This window comes from Mobula birostris, chromosome 9 (assembly GCF_030028105.1).
Source record: "Mobula birostris isolate sMobBir1 chromosome 9, sMobBir1.hap1, whole genome shotgun sequence".
NCBI lineage: Eukaryota > Metazoa > Chordata > Chondrichthyes > Myliobatiformes > Myliobatidae > Mobula > Mobula birostris.
This window is the reverse complement of record NC_092378.1, coordinates 135,891,929-135,918,783: the sequence shown is the minus strand read 5'-3', so window position 1 is coordinate 135,918,783 and position 26,855 is coordinate 135,891,929. Positions and strand designations below refer to the sequence as shown.

The 26,855-nt window shown below is 39.7% G+C and overlaps 2 protein-coding genes across 9 annotated transcripts in view; one reads left to right on the top strand and one right to left on the bottom strand.

Annotated features, from left to right (window-relative positions):
* Positions 1–22,088, bottom strand: part of LOC140203109 (ubinuclein-1-like) — a 65,977-nt gene extending 43,889 nt beyond the window's left edge. For 3 of the 6 annotated variants that reach the window (XR_011887286.1, XM_072268928.1, XM_072268927.1), the window contains exon 1: positions 21,637–22,088. Coding sequence is in view for 5 of the 6 variants with exons in the window: in XM_072268928.1 (XP_072125029.1) it covers positions 21,637–21,858 (222 nt within the window). In the remaining variant the exon portion in view is untranslated. The remainder of the gene's footprint in view (positions 1–21,636) is intronic. The other 3 variants (XM_072268924.1, XM_072268926.1, XM_072268925.1) reach the window with 1 other exon arrangement.
* Positions 22,089–22,256: 168 nt separating this feature from the next.
* The window catches only part of glyr1 (glyoxylate reductase 1 homolog (Arabidopsis)), a 69,389-nt gene continuing 64,790 nt past the window's right edge, over positions 22,257–26,855 (top strand). For all 3 annotated transcript variants that reach the window (XM_072268922.1, XM_072268923.1, XM_072268920.1), the window contains exons 1-4: positions 22,257–22,332; positions 22,453–22,489; positions 24,269–24,348; positions 26,476–26,599. In XM_072268922.1, coding sequence (XP_072125023.1) covers positions 22,295–22,332; positions 22,453–22,489; positions 24,269–24,348; positions 26,476–26,599 — 279 coding nt within the window. In that variant the 5' untranslated portion in view covers positions 22,257–22,294. The remainder of the gene's footprint in view (positions 22,333–22,452; positions 22,490–24,268; positions 24,349–26,475; positions 26,600–26,855) is intronic.

Below are 26,855 nucleotides of genomic sequence, written 5' to 3'. Positions count from 1 at the left end.
GGGGTTTAAACTAGCTTTGCAGGGGGAGGGGAACCAGAGTGTTATAGCAGACACTGAGGTAGAGGAGCATAAAGGTCATGCGAGAACTGCAAGTATAGACAGAAATCAAAGGTTTGTATGAGATAGAAATGTTCTCAGGTGCATCTATTTCAATGCAAAGAGTACTGTAGGTAAGGCAGATGAGTTCAGGGTGTGGATTAGCACGTGAGATTACAACATTATTGCTATTACTGAGACTTGGTTGCAGGAGGGGCAGGACTGGCAGTTTAATGTTCTGGGGTTCCGTTGTTTCAGACGTGACAGAGTGGGAGGGATGAAAGGGGGAGGAGTGGCATTACTAGTCAGGGAGAATATCACAGCTGTGCGTAGACAGGACAGCCCAGAGGGCTCGTTTACAGAGGCCATATGGGTGGAGCTGAGGAACGGGAAAGGTGCAACCACACTAATAGGGTTGTTATACAGACCGCCCAATAGTCTGAGAGAATTGGAGGAGCAAATCTGTAGAGAGATAGCAGACCGATGTAAGAAACAGAAAGCTGTAATAGTAGGGGATTTTAACTTTCCACGTATTGACTGGGACTCCCACATTGTGAAAGGGCTGGATGGCTTGGAGTTTGTCAAATGTGTTCAGGAAAGTTTTCTAAATCAATATATAGAGGTACCAATGAAAGAGGATGCAACACTTGATCTCCTATTAGGGAACCAGACAGGTCAGGTGTCAGATGTATGTGTAGACAAACATTTTGGGTCCAGTGACCATAATGTCATTAGTTTCAAGTTAATTATGGATAAAGACAGGTCTGGTCCTTGAGTTGAGGTTCTAAATTGGAGAAAGGCCAATTTTGTGGAGATGAGAAAGAATCTAGGAAGAGTGGACTGGAATAAGTTGTTTTCTGGCAAGGATGTGTTCAGTAAGTGGAAGGCCTTCAAAGGCAAAATTTTGAGAGTGCAGAATTTACATGTTCCTGCCAGGATTAAAGGCAAAGTTAAGCTGGGGAACCTTGGTTTTCAAGGGATACTGGCGATCTGGTTAAGAAAAAGAGAGAGGTGTATAGCAGGTATAGGCAACTAGGACCAAATGAGGTACTTGAAGAGTATAGAAAATGTCAGTCAGTCAGTGGGTGCCGTCCCGAATCCAGGGTTGGCGGCTATGCACCTCCATCTTCTTCGATCTTGCGACAGCACCGGGTACAGCCTCTCCTCCAGACAGAAAATGTAAGAAAATATTAAAGGAGGAAATCAGGAAGGCAAAAAGACATGAGGTTGTTTTGGCAGATAATGTGAAGGTAAACCCGAAGGATTTCTACAAGTATATTAAGAGTAAAAGGTGGGGGGCGTCACGTGATGACGTGGGATTGAGACGTATGATTCCAGCTCTCCCGTAAAAAATCAGCAAAGTACCGTTTAAACAAAGTAAAGTTAATAAATACTTTCCGAAAACTACTTATAAATTTCGTAAGACTACTCTACGATATGCCTCGTAAACCGCAACAGAAGAAGTCTGTTGTTAAGTCGCTGCGAGATGGGAAGAAAAAACGGTCCTTCGGAGGAGACATATTTTATCTCTGGCATAGAAGAACAGGGAGCAATGGCGGCGGTAGCGGTCTCTCAGAAGAAGATGCCGGAATTGCACATGTGCAAAGAAGTACACGTGCGCAAATTGACACAACTTAAACTACAAGAACCGACGGCCACTGCAACTGAAAGTGACTCAGAGTCAGAATTGGATACTGCAGAGAATACAGATGAAGAAGAGGAGGAAGAACTGGAAGAGACTGGAAGTAAAGGAGACGACGGAGACATAAGAGAGGCTTTACTGCAATTAACGGCTGAACTAAGAAAATTAAGAACAGAGCTTAGAGACGTGAAAATGTACTATGATAAAACTATGAAAAGACAGGATAAAATGGATAGGAAACTTCAGAAGATGGAAAGAACAATGGAGCACATTAACGATAGACTGGAAAAAACAGAAAATGATGTGATTGTCTGGAACACGGAAAGAAATCGACTCTTGGAGAAAGTGGACGTGTTGGAAATTTTAGTAGACGTAATAATCTTAAAATTGTTGGTCTTAAAGAAGGTATAGAGGGAGATAATCCAATAGAATTATTTCAAAAATGGATCCCAAAAACCTTGCAAAGAAAGAGGAAGACCGATCAATTGAAATTGAGCGGGTACATAGAGCTCTAAGACCAAAACCACAAGATGACCAATATCCACGATCAATTTTAATAAAATTCTAAAGATTTCAAGACAAAGAAAGGATCTTACAGGCGGCTGCCCAAGCTGCCAAGAAGAGAAAAGGGCCACTGATGATAGAAGGGAAGAAAATTTTTTTCTACCCTGATATAAGTTATGAACTTTTGAAGAGAAGGAAGAAATTTAATCCAGTGAAAAAAGCCCTATGGGATCACGGTTATCAATTTATATTGCGTTATCCTGCAACCTTGAAGATTTTTTGGCTGGTGGAGAAAAAAGATTTTTTGACGATTACCGGAAAGCGGAGGAGTTTGTGCGACATTCTTTGAATATTCACCAGACAGATACAAGAACAAACCTAGGGGAGCGACATGGATTGAAGATGAAGACTGGATTAAGGATTAGGCCTGTTGGATTTTTAGGTGGATGAATATATAAATATATTATTAATTATGAGGGAGGGGAAGAAAGGTTAAAATTTGAAGAATATTAGCTGGAAATAATGACAATTTTATTTTATATACATATACACACACACACAATTTTTTGTTACGGGGGAGCTGGAAGAAATACTGACCAATCGCTACGTTATTCATGTCTGCAAGTGTGGCAATAGCCACGGCCCGCACAATGGAGGGGGTAGTGTTGTGTACCTTTTCATTCACAACATTACTGGGTTTTTTTTTTTGTTTTTTTCTTTTTTTGTATCTCATCTATCTTTTTTTCTTTTTTCTTTTTGCCTGGATGATTGGGAGAGAAACACATAGCAACATGAAGTTCAAAGAGATTCCCCAGGAAACTATGAGAGTTGAGAAGCTAAGTAATGTTTCAGATTTTAAGAGATAAATATGAAACATTTTTGAATATTTGGAGCCCTTATTTACAGCTCTGATGATAAAGATCTTGGTTGCTTGGGGAAAGTAACAAATATATATAAAATTTATTTTTAATCCCATGGAGCATGTGCAAACCTTCCAATATTCAGGCCGTTCTCTTTTTTTTTCTTTTCTCTTTAGGTAGGAGTATATATTGGGGGGGGGGGGAAGGTTAAGGGGAGGGGGGAGGGTAGATATTATTTTCTCATGTACTTACTTTGAAAACTCAATAAAAATTATATTAAAAAAAAGTGTAAAAGGATAGTAAGGGACAAAATTGGTCCCCTAGAAGATCAAAGTGGTTGTCTATGTGTGGAGCCTCAGGAGATGGGGGAGATCTTAAACAGTTTTTTTCCCATCAATATTTACTCAGGAAACTGGCAGAGTGTATATGGAAGGAAGGGAAACAAGCAGTAGTGTCATGGAACATATAGAGATTAAAGAGGAGGAAGTGCTTGCTGCCTTACAGCGAATAAAGATAGATAAATCCCCCGGGCCTGACAGGATATTTCCTCGGACATTGAGAGAGACTAGTACAGAAATTGCAGGGGTCCTGGTAGAAATATTTAAAATGTCCTTAGCCACTGGTGCGGTGCCGGAGGACTAGAGGGTGGCTCATGTTGTTCCGTTGTTTAAGAAAGGCTCTAAAAGTAAACCAGGTAATTACAGACCAGTGAGCCTGACATCAGTAGTAGGTAAATTATTGGAAGGTGTTCTGAGAAATCGGATATACAAGTATTTGGACCCAAGGGCTGATTAAGGATAGTCAGCATGGCTTTGTGCACAGTAGACCGTGTTTAACGAATCTTGTAGAGTTTTCTGAGAAGGTTACAAAGAAAGTGGCGTAGCGGCATCAGTGCTAGACTTCGGGACAAAAGGTCCCAAGTTCGAATCCAGCCGGCTCCCCTGCACGCTTTCCATCCATGCTGGGTTACAAGCTCTTTGGAAACTCACCCGGCAGAAGGCAATGGCAAACCACTGCTGTAACTTGCCTCATATGCAATTCCCCACTACGTCCGAGAGGAGTGGAGGGAAATCGTCCACTAACCGGAGAAACTCCGGATGCAACGTACCTTTCCTTTCCTACAAAGAAAGTAGATGAGGGAAAGGCTGTGGATGTTGTCTACATGGACTTTAGTAAGGCCTTTGACAAGGTCCCACATGGGAGGTTAGTTCAGAAGATTCAGAAACTAGATATCGATGGCGAGATTGTAAACTGGATTCGAAATTGGCTATGTGGGAGAAGACAGAGTGGTAGTGGATGATTGCTTCTCAGACTGGAGGCCTGTGACTACTGGTGTGCCTCAGGGATCTGTGTTGGGACCATTGTTGTTTGTTGTCTATATCAATGATCTAGATGATAATGTGGAAAATTGGATCTGCAAGTTTGCTGATGACACTGAGATTGGAGGGGTTGCAGATGGTGAGGAAGGCTTTCAAAGCTTGCAGAGGGATCTGGACCAGATGGAAAAATGGGCTAGAAAATGGCAGATGGAATTAATGCAGACAAGTGTGAGGTGTTGCATTTTGGAAGGACAAATCAAGGTAGGACATACACAGTAAATGGTAGGGCACTGAGGAGTGCGGAGGAACAAAGGGATCTGGGAGTTCAGGTACATAATTCCCTGAAAGTGGCGTCACAGATGGACAGGGTGGTAAAGAAGGCTTTTGGCATCCTGGCATTCATAAATCAAAGTATTGAGTATAGGAGTAGGGATGTTATGGAGAGGTTGTATAAGACATTGGTGAGGCCAAATTTGGAATATTGTGTGCAGTTCTGGTCACCCAACTATAGGAAGGATATCAGTAAGATTGAAAGTGTGCAGAGAAGATTTACTAGGATGTTGCCGGGTCTTCAGGAGTTGAATTACAGGGAAAGATTGAACAGGTTAGGACTTTTATTCCTTGGAGCGTAGAAGAATGAGGGGAGATTTGAGGGCTTACAAAATGAGGGTATAGACAGAGCAAATGTGAGTAGGCTCTTTCCACTTATATGGTTTTAGGGCGAAAGGGGAAAGATTTAGGGGGAACTTCTTCACTCAGAGTGGTGGGAGTGTGGAACGAGCTGCCATCTGACGTGGTAAATGCGGGCTCACTCAGGTTTTAAGAACAAATTAGATAGATACATGGATGGGAGAGGTCTGGAGGGTTATGGACTGGGTGTGGGTCAATGGGACTAGCAGAATAAAGTTTCGGCACAGACTAGATGGGCCGAATGGCCTGTTTTCTGTGCTGTAGTGTTTTATGGTTCTAGTGTCTTCTGTGGTTGTAGAAAAACTTCCCATGCTTACTGTATATACTCCAACCCATTTGGAATGTGCCAAAATTCAATTAGTTCTCCTAATTATCCATTGTGATCTTATGCAATAACGTTGAGAAATACAATGTGTCCAAATTCATCCAAAATCACTGCTTGACTATTTTTGTACTTTACTTCAGGAAGCATTAGAAACTGTTATGTGCACATGACAATTCTTCATTTCCAGGGGAAAACAATTACACAAACTGGGAATATGTGGAAAATGTCTTAAAGACTTAATATTAAAATCAGACATTCCGTTGAGTGCTAAAAGGAGTTAGTGATTCAATACTGATCTTCATATAAGAATGGACTTTTGATCATAATTTGCGTTATCAGAAGGACTCCATTTTAGTCCTAAATGTTTTAAATCTTTCCTTCAGATGGCTGTTCTTTAAGATTGTCATGGTCTGGGGAGGTAATGAGAATAAGCCCACTCCCAGTGGTGGAATAGTTTTCTACTGGCAGAAGAGGCAAAGGTGGGTGACTGGTGTCTTAAACCCAGCCACTTTTGGCAGATGGTGCTCGTCAGCCATGGTTATTAGCTCATCTAGAAAGAAAACTCTGATCTAAAACCTCTACTGCCTTGCAGCTATACCCACTCATGGGGAAGGCTTCAGGAGTAAACCCCAAGGGAAAATACAGAGTTGGAGTCACTAAGGCACTAGTGCTAAGCTGCATCAGTATTTGCCTTTCCTTTGGATTCAGCAGTTCTACGGAGAGGGGGAGCCTGCTGCATGGGCAACAGTTTGCTCTTCACTTCATACTGCCCTAGCTTGTGTATCATGTAGATAGCTAGAATGCAACGTGCATGGTCAACCTTGATCAAGGGAGGGCTGCATAATGGCTGTTCTTTGGGATTAACAGGCTTTAATTACAGTTCCATCTCATGAACAGGACTCCATTTTAGTCCTAAATGTTTTAAATCTTTCCTTCAGATAACTGTATAGTTATAATACTTCTAAAGTATGCATAATAAATCAAATAGAAGGGAAAAACAGTGTTATGTTATGATACCTCATTTATTCCAGTATTAAAACTATGCTAAATTGTTAAACCCACAAAGGGTTCAAGTAATAGGCCAAGCCTTTCACGTTTCCTATGATAAAGTGCAAAACCTATATTTATTTTATACACTATAAAGCAACATAGTCTTTATTTTCTGGTTAAAACAAAATAATTTGAGACAATACAAAATGGCAAGTTTTGATTACAAAGACCAATGGAGCTTCTTACAACTTCATACAGTGTAAGCTTTCAACAGGGATGGTGACTTAAACTTTGCCTAAAAAAACTCACCATTTTCTACTCTTCATAATTATCCACTTGCACAATGGTTCTACAAACGTAAATCACACATACCTTTAGTGCTAATTATGTGTACCAAACACCCAACAAATCACAACCAAACAGTATCAAAAGAAAACTAGTTACTACTTCCGCCTTTTCTGACTTTGGACAGGCTGGCGAGATGACAGCTGTTGAAATCCACAGGAGGTCTTAATAATCTCTCATTTACCTATGATTTATTCCCTTCTAAGACACTGGATAAACAGTGACCTTAACCTTTAAACTTTGCAAAATACAGTTAGCACAGAAAAATGTTGCCAGGCATTTCAGAGAAATTTAAAGCATAGATGGCTGCAAACAGAGAACATAAGGAGAAAGTCCAGGAAATACAAGAGTTTAGAAGAGAACGTCACAACAGGGTTAACAACCAAATATGGTGGAAATGCAGAAGACCTGAGTTTGAATAACAAAAGGCTGATAAAAGTTAAACAAGGATAAAAAAAGGCTGCAATGAAACTACGTAGATCAGAAATGTGAACAGATGTCAATGTAGGATTTTAAGGGTAATGGGCAAAAAAAACTGTATATGTACAAGTGCAATGCTCAAGATTTACAGTTACAAAAAAGTTTGTGTACCCTTTGCAATTACCTGGTTTTCTGCATTAGTTACTCATAAAATGTGGTCTGATCTTCATCTAAATCACAATAACAGAAACACTATCTGTCTAAACTAATAACACACAAACAATTGTACTTCTCGTCGATGATAAGTACACCATTTAAACAATCACAGTATAGGTTCAAAAAAGTATGCAAATCTCAGGGATAATGTCTTCTACAAAATCTATTTGGAGTTAGGTATTGCAATCAATGAGATGAGATTGGAGGTGTGGGTTGTAGAGGTGCTCTGCCCGATAAAAAAGACACACACAAAGTCAGTTTACTGACAGTGCCTGCTCTTCTCAAGAAAGATCTGTTTATGTGCACCATGCCTCGATCAAAGCAACTTTCAGAGGACCTTAGAAGAAGAATTGTAGAGATGCATGAAGCTGGAAAAGGCTACAAAAGCATTTCTAAAGACCTGGATGTTCATCAGTCCACAGCAAGAGAAATTGTCCACAAATGGAGGAAATTCAGTACCGTTACTACTCTCCCTAGGAGTGGGCATCCTGCAAAGATCACACCAAGAGCACATTGTGCAATGCTGAAGGAAGTGAAAAAAGAACCCAAGGGTAATAGCAAACCACCTGCAGAAATCTCTAGAAATTCCTAAAGTCTCTGTTCATGAATAAACTGTAAGTAAAACACCGAACAAGAACTGTGCTAATGGAAGGACACCACAGAGGAAACCACTGTTCTCCAAAAAAAAAAGGCTGCTCATCAAGTTTGCAAAAGACCACCTGGATGTTCCACAATGCTTTTGGGACAACGTTCTGTGGGAGATGAGACTTTATGTGTTAAGTGCACACTACTATGTTTCGAGGAAAAAGGACAGTGCACACCAACACCAAAACCTCATCCCAACAGTGAAGCATGGTGGAAGGAGCATCATTGTTTGGGGCTGCTTCACTGCCTCAAGGCCTGAACAGCTTGTAGTCATTGAGGGAACAATGAATTCAAAATTGTATCAAGACATTTGACAGGAGAATATCAGGGTAGCCATCCATCACCTGAAGCCTAATAAGAAGTTGGATAATGCAACAAGACAATGATCTAAAACACAAAAGCAAATCAACAACGGAATAGTTTAAAAAGAAAATCAGTGTTTTGGAATGGCCAAATCAGAGTCTAGATCTTAACCCAATTGAGATGTTGTGGCATGACCTGTGGAAGGTCTCCCAGAAATATTGATGAACTGAAACAGTTTTCTATGGAGGAAGGGTCTAAAATTCCTCGTCACCGTTGTGTCTTTGATCAGCAGCTACAGGAAACATTTGGTGCAGCTTATTGCTGCTAAAGTAGGTTCTATCAGTTATTAAATACATTCTTTTTCCAGCCTGGACTGTGAATGATTAAACAATGTGTTCAATAAAGACATGAAAAGTTCAATTGTTTGTGCTATTAGTTTAGGCAGATTGTGTATGACTACTATTGTGACTTAGATAAAGACTGGACTATATTTTATGAGTAATTAATGCAGAAAACCAGGTAAATGCAGAGTTCACAAACAGTTTTTCCAGCAACTGTAAATACGGTGTAGTGTCAGGAGCAGGGAGAAGTGCATTCTAATAACTGAACCCAAGGGGGTGCAAAAGCAAGACTGATCTTTTCAATGGCAGATGGGAAGGAGAATTGCAATTGTACACCCATGACCAAGCTCAGCAAGATCAGCTAGATAAAATATGAAAGATTAATTTATTACTAATTAAATAGAGATCTAAGGAACAACTCAATACTGTTTCAAAACAATTTTAAACATAGTGTTCAGGATCCATGTAGAATGCTTATTATAACTGGCTCACTAAATTTCATTTTGAATATCAGTCTTATAATGAATTTACAGGCCATTAAATTTTACAACACATTCTTCATATCTGTGAAAGGTGCTATTTATAGCTTACATCATTTTTAGGGTCAGTTAGAAGTCTAAGCATTAAGATCGTTAACGTTGTTGATGAATGCAAGTACTCTGTCATCTACTCAATTTGGTTTAACTTTGATGGGAAATTATGCTGATTCTGGATTTTTAGCATGGATCATGTTATTTGGCTTTGAAAGCCTTCCACACAGAAGTGTGGGCTGTTATGGGATAGTGTAATGCAGATTTGGCTGTATAATCTAATAAGTTATCATACAATCTTGTATCTTGAATGGATGTTCTATGGCCAATAAGCTTTTACCACTGCTTCCACAAAATTAAAATAATAAAATGCACTAATGAAATACAAGTGTATCGGTAAAGAATAGAAGTAAATGTTAGTGCAGTTTAATGTCATCTGGACTCTACCTCAGACATCTTCTCGTGAAAGTTAAAACTAGATGGAATTGCAATTCTGCAATACCAATTATTTTCCTTGAAGCATTTTATACTATGTGCAATAAACTTTCATGCATTTTATGGCATTAGAAATATAATTAGAGTAAACATAAAATTATAACTGTAATTAATCAGAAAATAAGGCAAAAAGATCAGAGAGCTTAGAGGAGAGGAAAGATGACATACAGAGAATGTAGAGAGGGTGAGGGAAAAAATGTACAGAAAGTGATTAACATATTGCAATTCAACTTCAAGTTTAATGTCATTCAACCATATACATGTATACTGCCAAATGGAACAACGGAATATGTTCTTGTTCCTTTGGAGAAAGAAGCACAAAGTAATATTACCACAAATAAATTAACAATATAATCCAGAAGATTGACAATTAGCATAGAACACATTTATGACACAAATTAGAAATTAAAGAGTAAAACACTGCCAGTGCTTCATGAGACCTGGGTGGTCAGTCTCACAGCCTGGAGAAAGACACTGCTTCCCATCCTAACAGTCTTCATCTTAGTCCAATTCTGGATTCCTTCCATCTTTCTCCATTAAATCAACAATTACAGGAGCGATACTAGAATGAACAGAAGATTGGCTGACTGGCAGAAGGCAAAGAGTGGGAATAAAGGGGACCATTTCTGGTTGGCTACCAGTGACTAGGGGTTAGTGGGCCCACTACTTTTCATGTAATACGTTAATGGTCTGCATAACTGAACTGACGGCTTTGTGGTCAGATTTGCTGGTGATACAAAGGTAGGTGGAGGGACAGGTAGTGTTGATGAAACAAGAGTATGCAAATCAAATACACTACAAGGAAGTGAATGGCCATGTACTTCGGTAGATGAAATGAAGGTGTCAACTATTTTCTAAACAGGGAGCAAATTCAAGGGACTTGGGAATCCCAGTGAAGGATTTCATAAAGGTTAACTTGCAGTTGAGTCAGTAGCAAAAGCAGCAAAATGCAACGTCAGCATTCATTTCAAGAGGACTAGGATATTAGATTAGATTATGAGGACACTCAGACCTCATTTATTGTCATTTAGAAATGCATGCATTAAGAAATGATACAATGTTCCTCCAGTACAATATCACAGAAACACAAGACAGACCAAAACTGACAAAAACCACATAATTATAACATATAGTTACAACAGTGCAAAGCAATACCGTAATTTGATAAAGAACAGACCATGGGCACGGTAAAAAAAAGTCTCAAAGTCCCGATGGCCCCATCATCTCATGCAGACTGTAGAAGGGGGAAACTCTCCCTGCCATGAACCTCCAGCACCGCAAACTTGTCAATGCAGCACCCTGGAAGCACCCGACCACAGCTGACTCTGAGTCTGTCAGAAAACTTCGAGCCTCCGACCAGCCCTCCGACACCGAGCACCATCTCTGCCGAGCGCTTCGACCCCGCCCCAGCCGCCCAGCAACAAGCAAAGCCGAGGACTCGAGGCCTTCCCCTCTGGAGATTATGGATCACACAGTAGCAGCGGCAGCGAAACAGACATTTCAGACGTTTCACCAGATGTTCCTCCGTGCTTTCATGTCTGCCTCCATCAAATCAGGACTGTGCACGGCACCCTACTTGACAGATAACAGATATTCATCACTGAAGTGGCCGCTGCGCGCTGCGTCGCGCCGCCATCTTCTCCTCTCCAACTTGTAATGTAATGTTGAAGCTTTATTAGACATTGGTCAGACCACATTTGGAGTATATGGATCCCATAACTAAGAAAGGATATGCTGACATTGGAGAGGGTTCAGAGTTTCAGGAGAATGATCACAGGAATGAAAGGGCTAATGCATGCAGCAATAGCTCTGGGACTGTACTCACTAGTGATTAAAAGAATGGGGGGATTGCACTGAAATCTACTGAATATTAGAAGGCTTAGATAGTGTGGACATGCAGAGGATGTTTCCAAAAGTGGGAGGTTCTGGGATCAGAGAGCACAGCCTTCAAACAACAGATGAGGAGGAATTTCTTTAGATAGAGGGTGGAACCATTGCCACTGACAACTATGGAGGCCAAGTCATTGTATATATTTAAGACAGCGGTTGATAGGTCCTTGACTAGTAAGGGCATCAAAGGTTATGGGGAGAAGGCAGGATAATGGGGTTAAGAGGGAAAATAGTTCAGCTATGATGAACTGGTGGAGCAGATTCGATAAGCTTAATTCTGCTCCTATGTTTTATGATCACAATGGCGCTGCTTCTCAAAATCACATAGAACTTTCATTAATTTTGTTGCAAATTTCCACCCAGTTGTGTTTCCCATTCTTTCCTTTTCTGAAAGCCTTGTATTCTGCAGTATTCCTGTTGTTTCTTTTTCTAATTACCCTCAGTGACTAATCAACCTGCTGAATTCATCAACAGTTTATCTTTATAGCAACCCTGGTCTTACCTAATCACAAATATTCACTTTGCCTTAAAAAACCTCCCAACCCCAGATTCTCAGAAACTTAAAACCCAACTTGCTTTCTCTGTATTCATTATTCAGATGAAAAGTCTTTTTTCCTTTTTCACTAATGTGACCTAACCTACTGAATCTTTATTGCATTTTCTATTTTACTTCAGATAAAACACAGAACGAACAGCATAGTAACAGGTCAGTTCTACATAATTGCCTTGATTTCTTCCCCAAACAGGCCTTTCAACTTGAATTGTTGTGCCAAAGTAATTTAAGCTAATGACACCTAATCCCTTTTGTTTGCACATGGTCCATATCCATCCATTCTCTGCATATACAAGTACCTATCTATAAATGTCTTAAATGCCTCTATTCCACGTCTCTACCACCAACACCTCTGGCAGCACATTCTATGATGTATGCAAAAAGAATATCTCCTGCATATCTCCTCTGAACATTCGCCCTCACCTTAAACGCATGCTCTCTAGTATTAGACATTTTGACCCTGTAAAAGGGCATCAGTTGTGTACTCTTTGGCTCTCATAATTTAATGAACTTCCATCAGGTTCCCAATCAGTCTCTGCCAATCCAGAGAAAACAAGCATAAGTTTGCCCAATCTCTCCTTATAGTATATGCCCTCTATTCCAACAGCATCCTAGTAAACAACAGGAATTCTGCAGATGCTGGAAATTCAAGCAACACACATCAAAGTTGCTGGTGAATGCAGCAGGCCAGGCAGCATCTGTAGGAAGAAGGGTCTCGGCCTGAAACGTCGACTGCACCTCTTCCTACAGATGCTGCCTGGCCTGCTGCGTTCACCAGCAACTTTGAAGCATCCTAGTAAACCATTTCTGAACCTTCTCTACAGCCTCCACATTCTTCCTATAATGGGAAGACCAGAACTGAATGCAATACTCCAGTTGCATCTTAACCAATGCTTTATAAAGCTGCAATCTAACTTCTGGACTACTGAACTTAATGCCTCAACCACTAAAGCCAAGCATGCTACACATCATGGCCAGTGATGTTGTGGGGATGGAACTGGACTCTCTGACGATGGTGTCTGAAAAGAGGATGCTGTCCAAGTTGCATGCCATCTTGGACAATGTCTCCCATCCACTACATAATGTACTGGGTGGGCACAGGAGTACATTCAGCCAGAGACTCATTCCACCAAGATGCAACACAGAGCGTCATAGGAAGTCATTCCCGCCTGTGGCCATCAAATTTTACAACTCTTCCCTTGGAGGGTCAGACACCCTGGTCCTGGACTTATTTCCTGGCATAATTTACATATTACTATTTAATTATTTATGGTTTTATTACTATTCAATTATTTATGGTGCAACTGTAACGAAAACCAATTTCCCCCGGAATCAATAAAGTATGACTATGACTATCTTTATCACTTATCAACTTGTGGGACCAACTGCAGGGAGCTATGAACATGGATTACAAAATTCCTCAGTGCATAACTGCAAAAAAGGTCCTGCCATTAACTATGTCCTTTCACTTTCCATTTGATCTCCCAATATGCAACACCACTTACCCAGATTGAACTCCATCAGCGATTTGCAACTGGTCTATTTCCAGCTATATCCTTTGACAACATTCGACACAATCTACAATGCCACTAATTTTTGAGTCATCTAAAAACATACAAACCCACGCATCCACATTTTTATCCAAGTCATTTACATGCATCACAAACAACAGAAGTCCCAGTCTGGTTCCCTGCTGAACATGAACACTTCCAACATCAACAATTTTTTGCATTTGTATTAACAGAATAAGATCCAGCTACTTAAATGAGATATAAGCTAACATATATAAAAAAAACCTGACTACTTCTGTGAATCGTCAAAACAAATGGACAGAACTGGTCTGGACCTAGTAGGTAATAAGAGTCAATGAGGAAAGTAGCAATTTTTAGATCATAAGACATATGACTCAATTTGGCTCCTTCGGACCATCGAGCCTGCTCCACTATTCCATCATGGCTGATTTATTATCTCTCTCTTAACCTTATTCTCTTGTCTTCCCCCATAACCTTTGACACGCTGACTAATCATGAACCTATCAACTTTCACTTTAAATATACCCAATTGCTTGGCCTCCACAGCCACCTGGGATAATGAATTTCAAAGATTCACCACCTTGACTAAAGAAATACCTCCTCAATTGTTCTAAATGGATGCTCAAGCCAGGATAATATTGATGAGTCCAAAGTCAATAGGTTCAATTCTTGGCTCCAAATATTTAAGTCTGATTATTTTTCTACAAAATGCATTTTCAAAATTAAAACATATTCTGTAGAAAATAAGAGCCATTCATACAATTTCATTAACCTTATCTGCCAGCATTATCTCCACCTATACCGATAAAAAATTATTCAAATTAATAGCCAAAAAATTTAGTTAATATTTTCTCCAAAACATTTTTCCTTCTCAAGCAGGCAAATATTTAATCAAAATAAGATTCATTTTGGGAATTACTCTTGGATCTCTTATTAAAACATGTTTATTACACAAATCTATTGTTCAGTAATTTTCACAGTAAACCACTTGTAGAATCTACACTGATGACTGTGAATGCTAGTAAAGATCAAAATTGAAACAAGGTTGAAATTCAGCTCAAGTTTAAATGTAAAGTAGATTACGTGAGACATATGCTCTCTGGAGAGAAAGAATGCACTGTACATTGTCACTAACAAAGAGGGAAGAAGGCACCTAGCTTTGAATCAGATTGCCACAGTACAAATGCTAAAATACAATTTGTGCAATGCGACATCATAATCCATCCATTCATGGACATCCAAAACAGGAAAATCGACTATAGCCTCCGATCACCTAGCTGTCTCCTGATAAATGAAAATTGTGCGTGTGAGAGTTAAGAAAGCAGTCAGAAAATGAAAGCTGTTAATGCATGCTAATGTACTCATACACTTAAAGGATTAAGTTACTAAACATATCACGCCCCACAATATTTTGTTTAGTTTTGAATTTAGTTTGTTTTTACTCTTTTTCAGAGTATTAGAACACAATAGCACAGAAGCAGGCCCTACAGTCCATCTGGTCCATGCTGAACTGCAGTTCTGCCAAGTCCCATCAACCTGCACCCAGGCTTGGCCAACTCTACCCTTTCCATCCATATATCTATTCAAATTCCTCTTAAATGTTGAAATTGAGTCCGCATCCACCACTTCTGTTGGCAGCTAGTTCCACTCACCACCCTGAGTGCAGAAGTTCCCCTCATGGTCCCCTTAAACATTTCACCTTTCATCCTCAACACATGACCATTAGTTCTAATTTTACTCAACCTCAGTGGAAAGAGCCTGTTTTCATTTACCCTACCTATATCCCGCTATTTTAACACCTCTGGTAAATCTCCCCTCATTCTTCTATGCTCTAAGTAATAAAGTCCCATCTTATTCAACTTTCCCTATAAACTCAGGTCCTCAAATCCCAGCAACATCCTTGAAAATTTCTAATGCACTCTTTCAATCTTAGAAACATAGAATACCTACAGCACAATACAGGCTCTTTGGTCCACAATGCTGTGCCGAACATGTACTTACTTTATAAATTACATAGGGTTACCCATAGACCTCTATTTTTCTAAGCTCCATGTACTATCCAGGAGTCTCTTAAAGGACCCTATCGTATCCGCCTCCACCACCGTGGCCGGCAGCCCATTCCACGCACTCACCACTCTCTTACCCCTAACATCTCCTCTGTACCTACTTCCAAGCACCTTAAAACTGTGCCCTCTCATGTTAGCCATTTCAGCCTTGGGAAAAAGCCTCTGACTATTCACATGATCAATGCCTCTCATCATCTTACACACCTCTATCAGGTCACCTCTCATCCTCCACTGCTCCAAGGAAAAAAAAGCCAAGTTCACTCAACCTATTCTCACAGAGCATGCTCCCCAATCCAGGAAACATCCTTGTAAATCCCCTTTCCATCCTTTCTATAGTTTCCACATCCTTCTTGTAGTGAGGTGACCAGAACTGAGCACAGTACTCCAAGTGGGGTCTGACCAGGGTCCTATATAGCTGTAACATTACCTCCCGGCTCCTGAACTCAATCCCATGGTTGATGAAGGCCAATGCACCGTATGCCTTCTGAACCACAGAGTCAACCTGCACAGCAGCTTTGAGTGTCCTATGGACTTGGACCCCAAGATCCCTCTGATCCTCTGCCAAGAGTCTTACCATTAATACTATATTCTGCCATCATATCTGACCTACCAAAATGAACAACCTCACACATCCGGGTTGAACTCCATCTGCCACTTCTCAGCCCAGTTTCACATCCTATCAACATCCCGCTGTAACCTCTGACAGCCCTCCACTCTATCCACAACACCCTCAACCTTAGTGTCATCAGCAAATTTACTAACCCATCCCTCCACTTCCTCATCCAGGTCATTCATAAAAATCACGAAGAGAAGGGGTCCCAGAACAGATTTGAGGCACACCACTGGTCATCAACCTCCAAGCAGAATATGACCCATCTACAACCACTCTTTGCCTTCTGTGGGCAAGCCAATTCTGGATCCACAAAGCAAGGTTCCCTTGGATCTCATGCCTCCTTACTTTCTTGCATGGGGTAGCTTAACAAATCACTTGCTGAGATCCATATACACTACATCTACTGCTCTACCTTCAGTGTGTTTAGTCACATCCTCAAATAATTCAATCATGACCTGCCTTTGACAAAGCCATGCTGACTATTCCTAATCATATTATGCCTCTCCAAATGTTCATAAATCCTGCCTCTCAGGATCTTCTCCATCAACTTACCAACCACTGAAGTAAGACTCACTGGTCTATAATTTCCTGGGTTATCTCTACTTCCTTTCTTGAATAAGGGAACAACATCTGCAACCCTCCAATCCAATATACAAGTTTTCTGATGACACAGCAATTGTAGGCTGTATCTCGGGTAATGATGAGTTTGAGTACAGAGAGGAAATTAAGAACCAGGTGGCATGGTGCGAAGACAATAACCTATCCCTCAACGTCAGCAAGACGAAGGAATTGGTTGTTGACTTCAGAGGTAGCGGACCACATGACCCAATTTACATCAGTGGTGCGCAAGTGGAACAGGTCAAAAGCTTTAAGTTCCTCGGGGTCAATATCACAAATGACCTGACTTGGTCCAAATAAGCAGAGTTCACTGCCAAGAAGGCCCACCAGCACCTTTACTTCCTCAGAAAACTAAAGAAATTTGGCCTGTCCCCTAAAACCCTCACTAATTTTTATAGATGCACCGTAGAAAGCATTCTTCTCCGGTGCATCACAACCTGGTATGGAAGTTGTCCTGTCCAAGACCAAAAGAAGCTGCAGAAGATCGTGAACACGGCGCAGCACATCACACAAACCAATCTTCCGTCCGTGGACTCACTTTACACCACACGCTGGCGGAGCAGTGCTGCCAGGATAATCAAGGACACGACCCACCCAGCCAACACACTTTTCGTCCCTCTTCCCTCCGGGAGAAGGCTCAGGAGCTTGAAGACTCGTACAGCCAGATTTGGGAACAGCTTCTTTCCAACTGTGATAAGACTGTTGAACAGATCCTGACCCAGATCTGGGCCATACCCTCCAAATATCCGGACCCGCCTCTTGGTTTTTTTGCACTACCTTACAATCCATTTTTCTATTTTCTATTTATGATTTATAATGTAAATTTTTAATATTGACTAATTTTTACTATTTTTAATATTTAATATTTGTAATCAAGGGAGTGGGAAGCGCAGAATCAAATATCGCTGTGATGATTGTATGTTCTATTACCAATTGTTTGGCGACAATAAAGTATAAGTATCCTCTGGAACCTCTCCCCTCCCCATTGATGATGCAAAGATCATTGTCAGAGGCTCAGCAATCTCCTCCCTTGCCTCCCACAGTAGCCTGGGGTAAATCTCATCTGGTCCCGGAGATTTATTCGACTTGATGCTTTCCAAAAGTTCCAGTGCATCCTCTTTCTTAATGTCTATATGTTTAAGCTTTTCAATCCGCTGTAAGTCATCCCCACAATCGCCAAGATCCTTTTCCGTGATGAACACTTTGCTTCAGTATTCACTAAGTACCTCTGCTATCGCCTCCAGTTCCATACACACTTTTCCGCTGTCACACTTGATTGGTCCTATTCTCTCATGTCTTATTCTCTTGCTCCTCACGTAATTGTAGAATGCCTTGGGGGTTTTCCTAATCCTGCTTGCCAAGGCCTACTGATGGCCTGTTCTGGCTCCCCCAATTTCATTCTTAAACTCCTTCCTGCTAGCCTTATAATCTTCTAGATCTCTATCATTACCAATTTTGAGCCTTTCAAAGCTCTTTTTTTCTTCTTGACTAAATTTTCAACAGCCTTTTTACACCACGGTTCCTTTACCCTACCATCCTTTCCCTGTCTCATTGAAATGTACCTATGCAGAATGCCATGCAAATATCCCCTGAACATTTGCCACATTTCTGCCATACATTTCCCTGAGAACATCTGTTTCCAATTTATGCTTCCAAGCTCCTGCCTCATAGCTTCATATTTCCCCTTACTCCAATTAAACGCTTTCCCAGCTTGTCTGTTCCTATCTCTCTCCAATGCTATGGTAAAGGAGATATCTTATTGATATCTTTCCTGTGGGCAAGTAGGTGACCAGAACTGCACACATTTAGGTCTCAACAACGTCTTACACAACAAGATCCCAACTCCTGCACTCATTGCAACACATACAAAATGTTGGAAGAACTCAAGTCAGGCAAGATTTATGGAAATGAATAAACAGCTGATGTTTCAAGTTAAGACCCTTCATCAGGACCGGCACTCGATACATTGATTTATGAAGGCCAAACTGACAAAAGTTTTCTTTACGACCCTATCTATGATGCCACTTTCAAGGAATTATTGATCTGTAGCCCCAGATCCATCTGTTCTACCACTCTCTGCATACTGCACCCCTCCTTCCAAAGTTAAAGTCATAAAGTTGACCAGATTTTCGCCATTTGAATTGTGATACAATGTTGAATTTCTTTCTGAATAAACTCTTTATAAATTTGAAGATTTCAATGTGTCATTATTATACAACAGCTGTAATATTAAAGAGTTTGCACTCCCCTCCGCATGAACAGCTGGAAATAAAAAATTTAAAACCAATTTAAACCTCAGTTTATGAAATTACAACTTTGTTTAACATAATTTCACAAGCAAATTACTTGATAGCTTTGCACTAAAGATAGGATTATCCTAAATTATTGTTTCATTGTTTTGCTCCTCGCAGCATATATCTGTACAATAAAAAAATCATTCTATTTGACCCAAATAAGATTGTTGGGCTCTAAATTCATGCTGTACATTACAGCCAAACCATTGATGTGATACAGAACAAGTCCCAGGATGAAACATTTAATAAAGTTGAGATAATGATCTCACTTCACTACAAAGAAATCCAATTTGATTCCTTATTTCTGTCACTTCAGTTACTTAAACCAAAAATACACATTTTGTCTGAAGCATGCTCCTCACTTTCAATAAGGTTGTTAAAAAGTACACTCAGATTGACAAAAGTTTTCAAAATAATCCTCACGGCCAGTTTTGAACTAACATTCAATTCATCAATCAGGGCACTGTTGCCAACCTCACTATTTAAGATGTAACTTCCTGTTAGGAGCAGCCCTATGGCACTGCCTCACAGCACTACAGACCCAGGTTCAATCCCAGCCTATTTACATGAATTTGCATGTTCTCTCTTCATTACCAAGAGTTTTGCTCAATTCCATCCTCTCCCCCACCATATTCCAAGGCAAATGACATTCCAAAGCCAAAGATTGATGGAAGATTGAAACTTCCTGAATGGATTGTAAGACGTATTGGGTGGGGTCTCCTGGTTGTTTAGAATGGAGGGGTGGGGGAAATCACATCTCAGGTTGGGGTGAGATTTAGGACTGAGCCAAGAAGAATGTATTTCAGAGTACAGAGCCTGTGAAATTCTTCACCACAGAGGGCTTTAACAGCCAAGTTTCTGAATATTTTAGATTTTTGCAAAAGGCATCAATGAGTTGTGAGAATATGGTATTGAAATATCTGATTAACCAACAATTGCAGTGAATGGCAGAATAGTCTTATTAAGCCATTTGGCCATTCTGTGCTCTTATTTTCTATGTTTTTTATGTTTACATTTCAGGGAGTAATAACAAAGTCAAGGAGATGCTCTGCTAGTTGTGCAGTATCTATGGAAAGAGAAACAATTAGTGCTTCACTCAGAAGACCATTATTCTGAATGGGAAAAATAAGAGGAAATCAGGATTAGTAATCCCAATTACTGTGCATGGAGCTGTCTGGTTAATAGATTGTTGAGGACAGTTAGAGAAAGTAAAAAAACAAAGGGATGTGTGACACAAATGAAGATTGAAACTGTTGTTAAAATAGAACCAAAGGGAGAATTGTAGAAAGGATCATACCAAAATTGTTCGTGGAGAGAGGAGAACACAAATTAAACTATTTAGCTTCGCCCACAAAAAAAAATGCAAGAAATTTGAAATTGTTTAATCTGATACAAGTACTAAAGGATGCAACATGCTCAAGCAGATGAGAAACCCATTTCTCAATTTTGATCCTTGTTTGAACAGTGTGCCAAAGACAATTCAGAGCGAAGGTAAAATAGATAACAAAAACAACACAGAACGTCAGTCTTTATAAAAAGTACAGCTACAGTGCCAAGCACTAGTGACAAGAACGCAACTACCAGTCTGCTTAAATGATAATAGCTAAAACATAAAATCATTCTCAAGAAACTAAACTGTCATAACAAAACTAGATTTTAAAAAAGTATTAATTCAAAATACAAAGTAAATTTTCAAAGTACTGTAAATATATACGTTAGTCCGTTGCTACAATATTTAAACCAAGGAAATCGTCAGAAAAATATAAATGAATGCATGACTTAAAACTTAAAATACCTTTTCCTCGATATTTAGCCATTGTTGCCCGTTAATAATTTGAATATCAGTGTAATCAGAAAAAACAACTTCATAGCTTTTTAAAACCGTACGTGAACAAATGCAAAACGATGCGAAGCTATATTATCATGCTGGGTTAGTCGAAGACGAAGGAGGCGATAGATTATGTTTAAAGTAACACAGTCAATACACAGGTTTGAAGTTATGTAATTACAGAGTGAGCGCTACAGATCGATCACCAATTGAAAGTTCATAGCTGAGAAACTCGACTCAACGAGGAGCTGAAACAGGACAACCAATGGACTATGGCTTCCTATTTATGTCGCACGCCTGCCATATCAGTGCGTACCATCTACTCTTCTAACTGAAAATATTGACAACACAGGAAGATCACATCGATGGAAACTCACCGCAGCTAAAAGCATAACTGGGCTAATCTTACGCATCGACCGGAAAGCCCATGGAAGTTTCCACTCCATTAAGTGATTGATTTATTAAAATACTTGATTTACTGCCTTCATAAAAGGGGTCGGGAATGGGATGGCTCCTATTTGAACCCAAGTCCTATACTTTTAAGCGCAACTCTGTTGCCTTGAATGCCAACCTTTGCTTACCTTTCGCACTCGCATTAACTCGGGGTAATAAAACTCGGGGCAACTCTTCTCGCTTGACTCAAAGAGAGCCAACGTGTGTCGTGACGTGATGGTGGATATTCCACCTTTTTTCACATTTTCCCCCTCTTCCTCCTCCTCCTCTTCGTCCTCTTCTTTCTTTTTCTTCAACAGAGGAGCCGAGACGGGAAGCGTAGTCAGAAGGACCCGCCGCGGTTCGGCCATGTTATTAGACCTACAGGCTTCTTCCTTCACGTTTTATCGCTATTTCCCGCCCGAACCTTTCGTTCGCCTGCCGCCCACGGCACTGCTGGCGGCGACAAACGAACTCGAAACGATCACAATCCCCCTCAACGGTAACAAAAACAAACCCCACAAACTTCGGCCGCCGCCATCTTCCCGACCTGCGCGCCACCGTGCGCGTGCGCGCCCATCGACACCGGAGGGAATATTTTGAAAGGCTTCAGGCGTAATTATTTTCTCCAAGGAACCCGCATCGTTCTTAAACGGTTTAACCTAGGCCAACGTAAGCCTTGGCAGGTATTTGTAATACCACTTAAAGTACATCAGAAGGGATTAATGTTGACCTTTAACCCGGAGTCCGGGGCACGTGGGAGGGTGGGGGCTGTCGCTTCCCGGCGGGCGATGGACTGTGAGTAAGATGGCGACAGTGAGTTTACGGGTAGGAGACTTGGTTTGGTGAGTGACGGCTATTTTCTCACTGTAGAGGGCGTTTATTAGAGCAGTGTCAAATGATTTTATTCTTTAGAAGTGTCACATTCTATTTTATCCATGCTTTCTTCTGCTTATCTTTTCTAGGGGGAAGCTGGGTAGATATCCGCCTTGGCCCGGAAAGGTGAGTCAGTAACACAAAGTAAAGAACGTTTATATGTGTCTAGAAATTAAAACGCCAATAACGAGATCTTAGATTTCCAGATGTGGAGTGCTCAAATCGGGAAAGAAAAAAATGTTTTTTTGTGTTGGGAACCAATGGATGTACTGACTTGGATAAACCTTTTCACTGAATGAGGAAATCGTTAAGATACTACAGAAAATACTGGAAATAATAGGTCATGTAGTATGGAGATGATCTTTCATGAGAACGAAATCGTTTTGTTCATTTGGTTCCACAACATGGACTTTAGGGAACATCAAACCTTATTTTCTCTTTGAAGAAATTTAATGTGCTTTCAGTGATTTTTTTTTAATGATTTGAACGCTTTGCTATTAGAATGTAATTTAAACGTAGATGTCATTTTAATATGGACGCACAAAAGTTGATCTGCGTATTCGTTGCCTATGTTGGTTGCACAATATTGCTTTCTTTATATTTTGTCCCTTTTGTATTAACTATTTTATTAACTTCCTGTTCCGTGCTTTCAATGATTTTGATTTTTTTTGCGCAAAAACAATTAAAATTATTTGAACTCTGAAACTGATTGTTGATCTCAGCAACAAGGAGGGAATCAATTGAAAGTAATGGAGGAAAAACTCGGAGGAGCTATTGACTGAGCAAATTTTGGCCAATTGCAACATTGACTGAAGCATGTGTGATGTGGCTTCAAAAGGGAACATAAATGATTAAACTAGGAACACGTTGATGCAAGAAGTTTTAGAACATAATGTTCCATTATGTTTTGGCTTTTGATCTCTATTAGATATCTTGGGGGAGTGTCTGTTCCTTTATTTGCTGTTAAAGGTTATCAGAGCTGGGATTTGGAATGAAGTAAAAAATTATGAATGCATCTAAATGCTCAAAGTTAACAGTAAGGAATATGTGAATAGATATTGTGCAAAAACCTGGTTACAACACAAATATTTGATCGGTGAAACCACAAATTTGTTTCAGATGATCTTATGTTGGAAAGAAATGTTGCCTGTAGGAATTTTTAATAATATACTCCAATTGTGTTTTTTTCCCTGTTTTGGCAAACTTATTTGTCTCCTCTTCCAGTCCACATTGTGTTAGTGTAGGGTTAACGCCCACCATCGAGGAAAGGAAGAAATGGACCTGGAAATTAATGGGAGTGAAGTATGGAGAATGATAGTGAGCAATTTCTATTCAGTTGCAACAATGGCAGTCTTAAGTAGGAGATATAAAGCATTTGTGATATGGCTTCAGAAAGAAACATGACTAAGTATTTAAGCTTGGATCATGTTCAGTACTTGTGTTGTAAGTATCAATTTTGCAGTAAGTATTCCCAAGCTGAATATTATGAGTTGTGAGAACTAGTGACAATTACTAATGCTTTGGTTAGAGGTATAACTAAATAAGTTGTAGAAAAATGTAATCCCAAAAGTAATTATTGATTAAGTTGGATTGGAAAATGTATTGACATTATGTAAAAGAAATTTGGCTGTTTTGCATCTTACCTTTATTAGTTATTACATGATGTAGAATATAGTTGTGAAGCTATTGTGTTGTAGTAAATATTCTATATCTGATTATAAATATGGTCATACTATAAATTACTTTCAACTTATCAGAAAGATATTTGTTATTGAGATATTTCTCTGCTTTTGTAAAATATGGTAACAGCTGTAAGTTCTGATAGATTTACTTTCTCCCTTTTGTGAACATTTTTTCATTCTTTATAAACAATTTACAATGTTTGAACTTTTTATTTGTTTCAAGATTGTAAATCCACCAAAAGACCTAAAGAAACCACGGGGAAAGAAGTGTTTCTTTGTAAAATTCTTTGGAACGGAAGATCAGTAAGTAGTTTTTTTTTAAACAGGTGTGTTAAAAAAAAATCATAGCATGTTCTTTTTTTCCAAAATCCTATTCACTAGGTTTACTGTGGGTCATTTTAAAGGATAATGCTTGAAGAAATGGTCTTAAGGTGCACCTTTAAAGAATACTATTAGCTTATGCTTCTTTGTTTTGTTTAACAAGATTAATTTTGTTTAAATATTTTTAAAATTTTTGTTGTTTTTTTTATATACCTGTGCCTAAATTTTTTTTTCAAAAGTTGTGCTTTGAGAAATTATCCTTCATCTGCATAACAAGTTCACACATGAAAGCACTTCATGTAGATATTTTGGTTTACTTCAGCACTCGCAAGTGATAGGGACAAGTGTAGTCTTGTGAAATTCACACATGTTGTTAAATTCACGAAGTGTTTCAGTGTCTTAGACCGAACATTGTAATCCTACCCTCAGCACTCCAGTAAAGATCTCTTGTTCTTCTTAAGCCCATCACCCCAACGGGGCATAGGCTGCTAGAGTCCTCCGTCCTGGGGCAGTCTTTTAAGTTACCCCCAGGTGTAACCCATCTGCAAAGATCCTTCTTCTCCCAGGGATGAGGTCTTGGAGGTTTTGTTGTGTTTCTATAGCACTAATGTTTTTATGGAATGGCATTGGTAGGCCCATGTCTAATCTTCCTCCTTTTGCAACCAGGCTTGGGGTTGTCCTAGGCGGTGTTATTGATCTTTTGTTGTTTTGTTGTTCTTCCTCCATTACGTTTGAATTGATTGATTATGCTTGCTATAATTCTGGATAACTTCACCATTCATCACCACTGCACCAAAACTTTGAGACTCACTTTCAAGGACTCTACAACTACTCTCTTAAGCAGTATTTATTTGCATTTTTGTTGTTTATTACTGACATGATATGTCTGCTTTTGCACATTGGATGTTTGACAGTCTTTGTTATGTATAGTTTTTCATAAGCTATTATATTTCTGTATTTTCCCTAAATGCCTGCAAGAAAATGAATCTCAAGGCAGTATATGGCAACATATACGTACTTGTTGGCAAAATTTCAGATGGTGACAAGGAGGTGGACAAGAGTGAGATAGATCAGCTGGTTGAGTGGTGTCACAATAGCTTTGCACTCCATGTGAGTAAGACCAAGGAATTGATTGTGGACTTCAGCAGAGGGAGGTCAAGGGTACACGTACCAGTCTTCATTGAGGGATGAGCAGTGGAAAGGGTGAACAGTTTCAAGTTCCTGGGTGTCAACATCTCTGAAGATCTGTCCTGGGCCCAACATATTGATGCAATTACAAAGAAGGCACAACAGCAGCTATATTTCGCTAGGAGTTTGAGGATAATTGATATTCACCAAGGACACTTGCAAATTTCTACAGATGTGCCATGCAGGGCATTCTAACTGTTTGCATCACCGTCTGGTGTGGAGGTGCCACTGCACAGGATTGGAAAATGCTGCACTAAGTCACAGGCTCAACCAGCTCCATTGGGCATGAGCCTCCCCAGCTTTAAGGACATTTTCAAAAGACAATGCCTAAAAAAAAGACAGCATCAATTATTACGGACCCCTTCACCCAGGACGTACCCTTTTCTCATTGCTACCATCAAGGAGGTGGTACAGGAGCCTGAAGACACAGGCTCTGTTTCAAGAACAGCTTCTTCCCTTCTGCTGTCAGATTTCTGAATGGATAATGAACCCGCATGTACACTAACTCACTACTTTTTGCTCTCTTTTTGCACTACTCATTTATTTTAATTTTTATGTATATTTCTTATTATAAGTTAGTTTTGTTTAAATGTATTGCAATGTACTGCTGCCACATAACAACATGTTTCACGACATGTGCCAGTGATATTAAACATGATTCTGATTCTTTGATAATAAATCTACTTTGAACTTTACTTCGGGTTTTTCCTGAAATTTTATATGTGAAAGTCATAATCCATAGCTAATTGTATTGGCCTGATGTAGTAGCAGTGACGGAGAGAGTTGTGTGTTCTATCAAGGCACACTAGATGTCAATGTATGTTGCTAATGACAAATCTCGGAATTGGTAACAATTTTAGAAGAACCTATTGCAGAAATTCAAAGTATATGATTCTGGAAACTGATTAAATTTTCTTCCAGTGCATGGATCAAAGTCGACCAACTTAAATCCTACCATCTTCACAAGGAGGAAATGATAAAAATTACGAAAGGAAAACGCTTTCAACAGGCAGTGGATGCAGTTGAGGAATTCATTAAATCCAAGGTAAGGTAATGTAGTATATCTGGTGAATTAAAACATTTATGCTTCCTGTTTGGTGTGAGCTAGAGAATCATGTGATACAGTTATAGGGAAGTTCAATGTAACTGACAACTAATTTCTATTCACATCGGGCTGTTTCTATTACTTAATTAGGAAATGCTACTTCCAGTGTAGCTAGTTTTAGAACTTCTCATATATTTCAAATATGTCTGCAAGGTGCTGATGCTTCTTCTTGTCCACTTCATACATGTAATTGGAA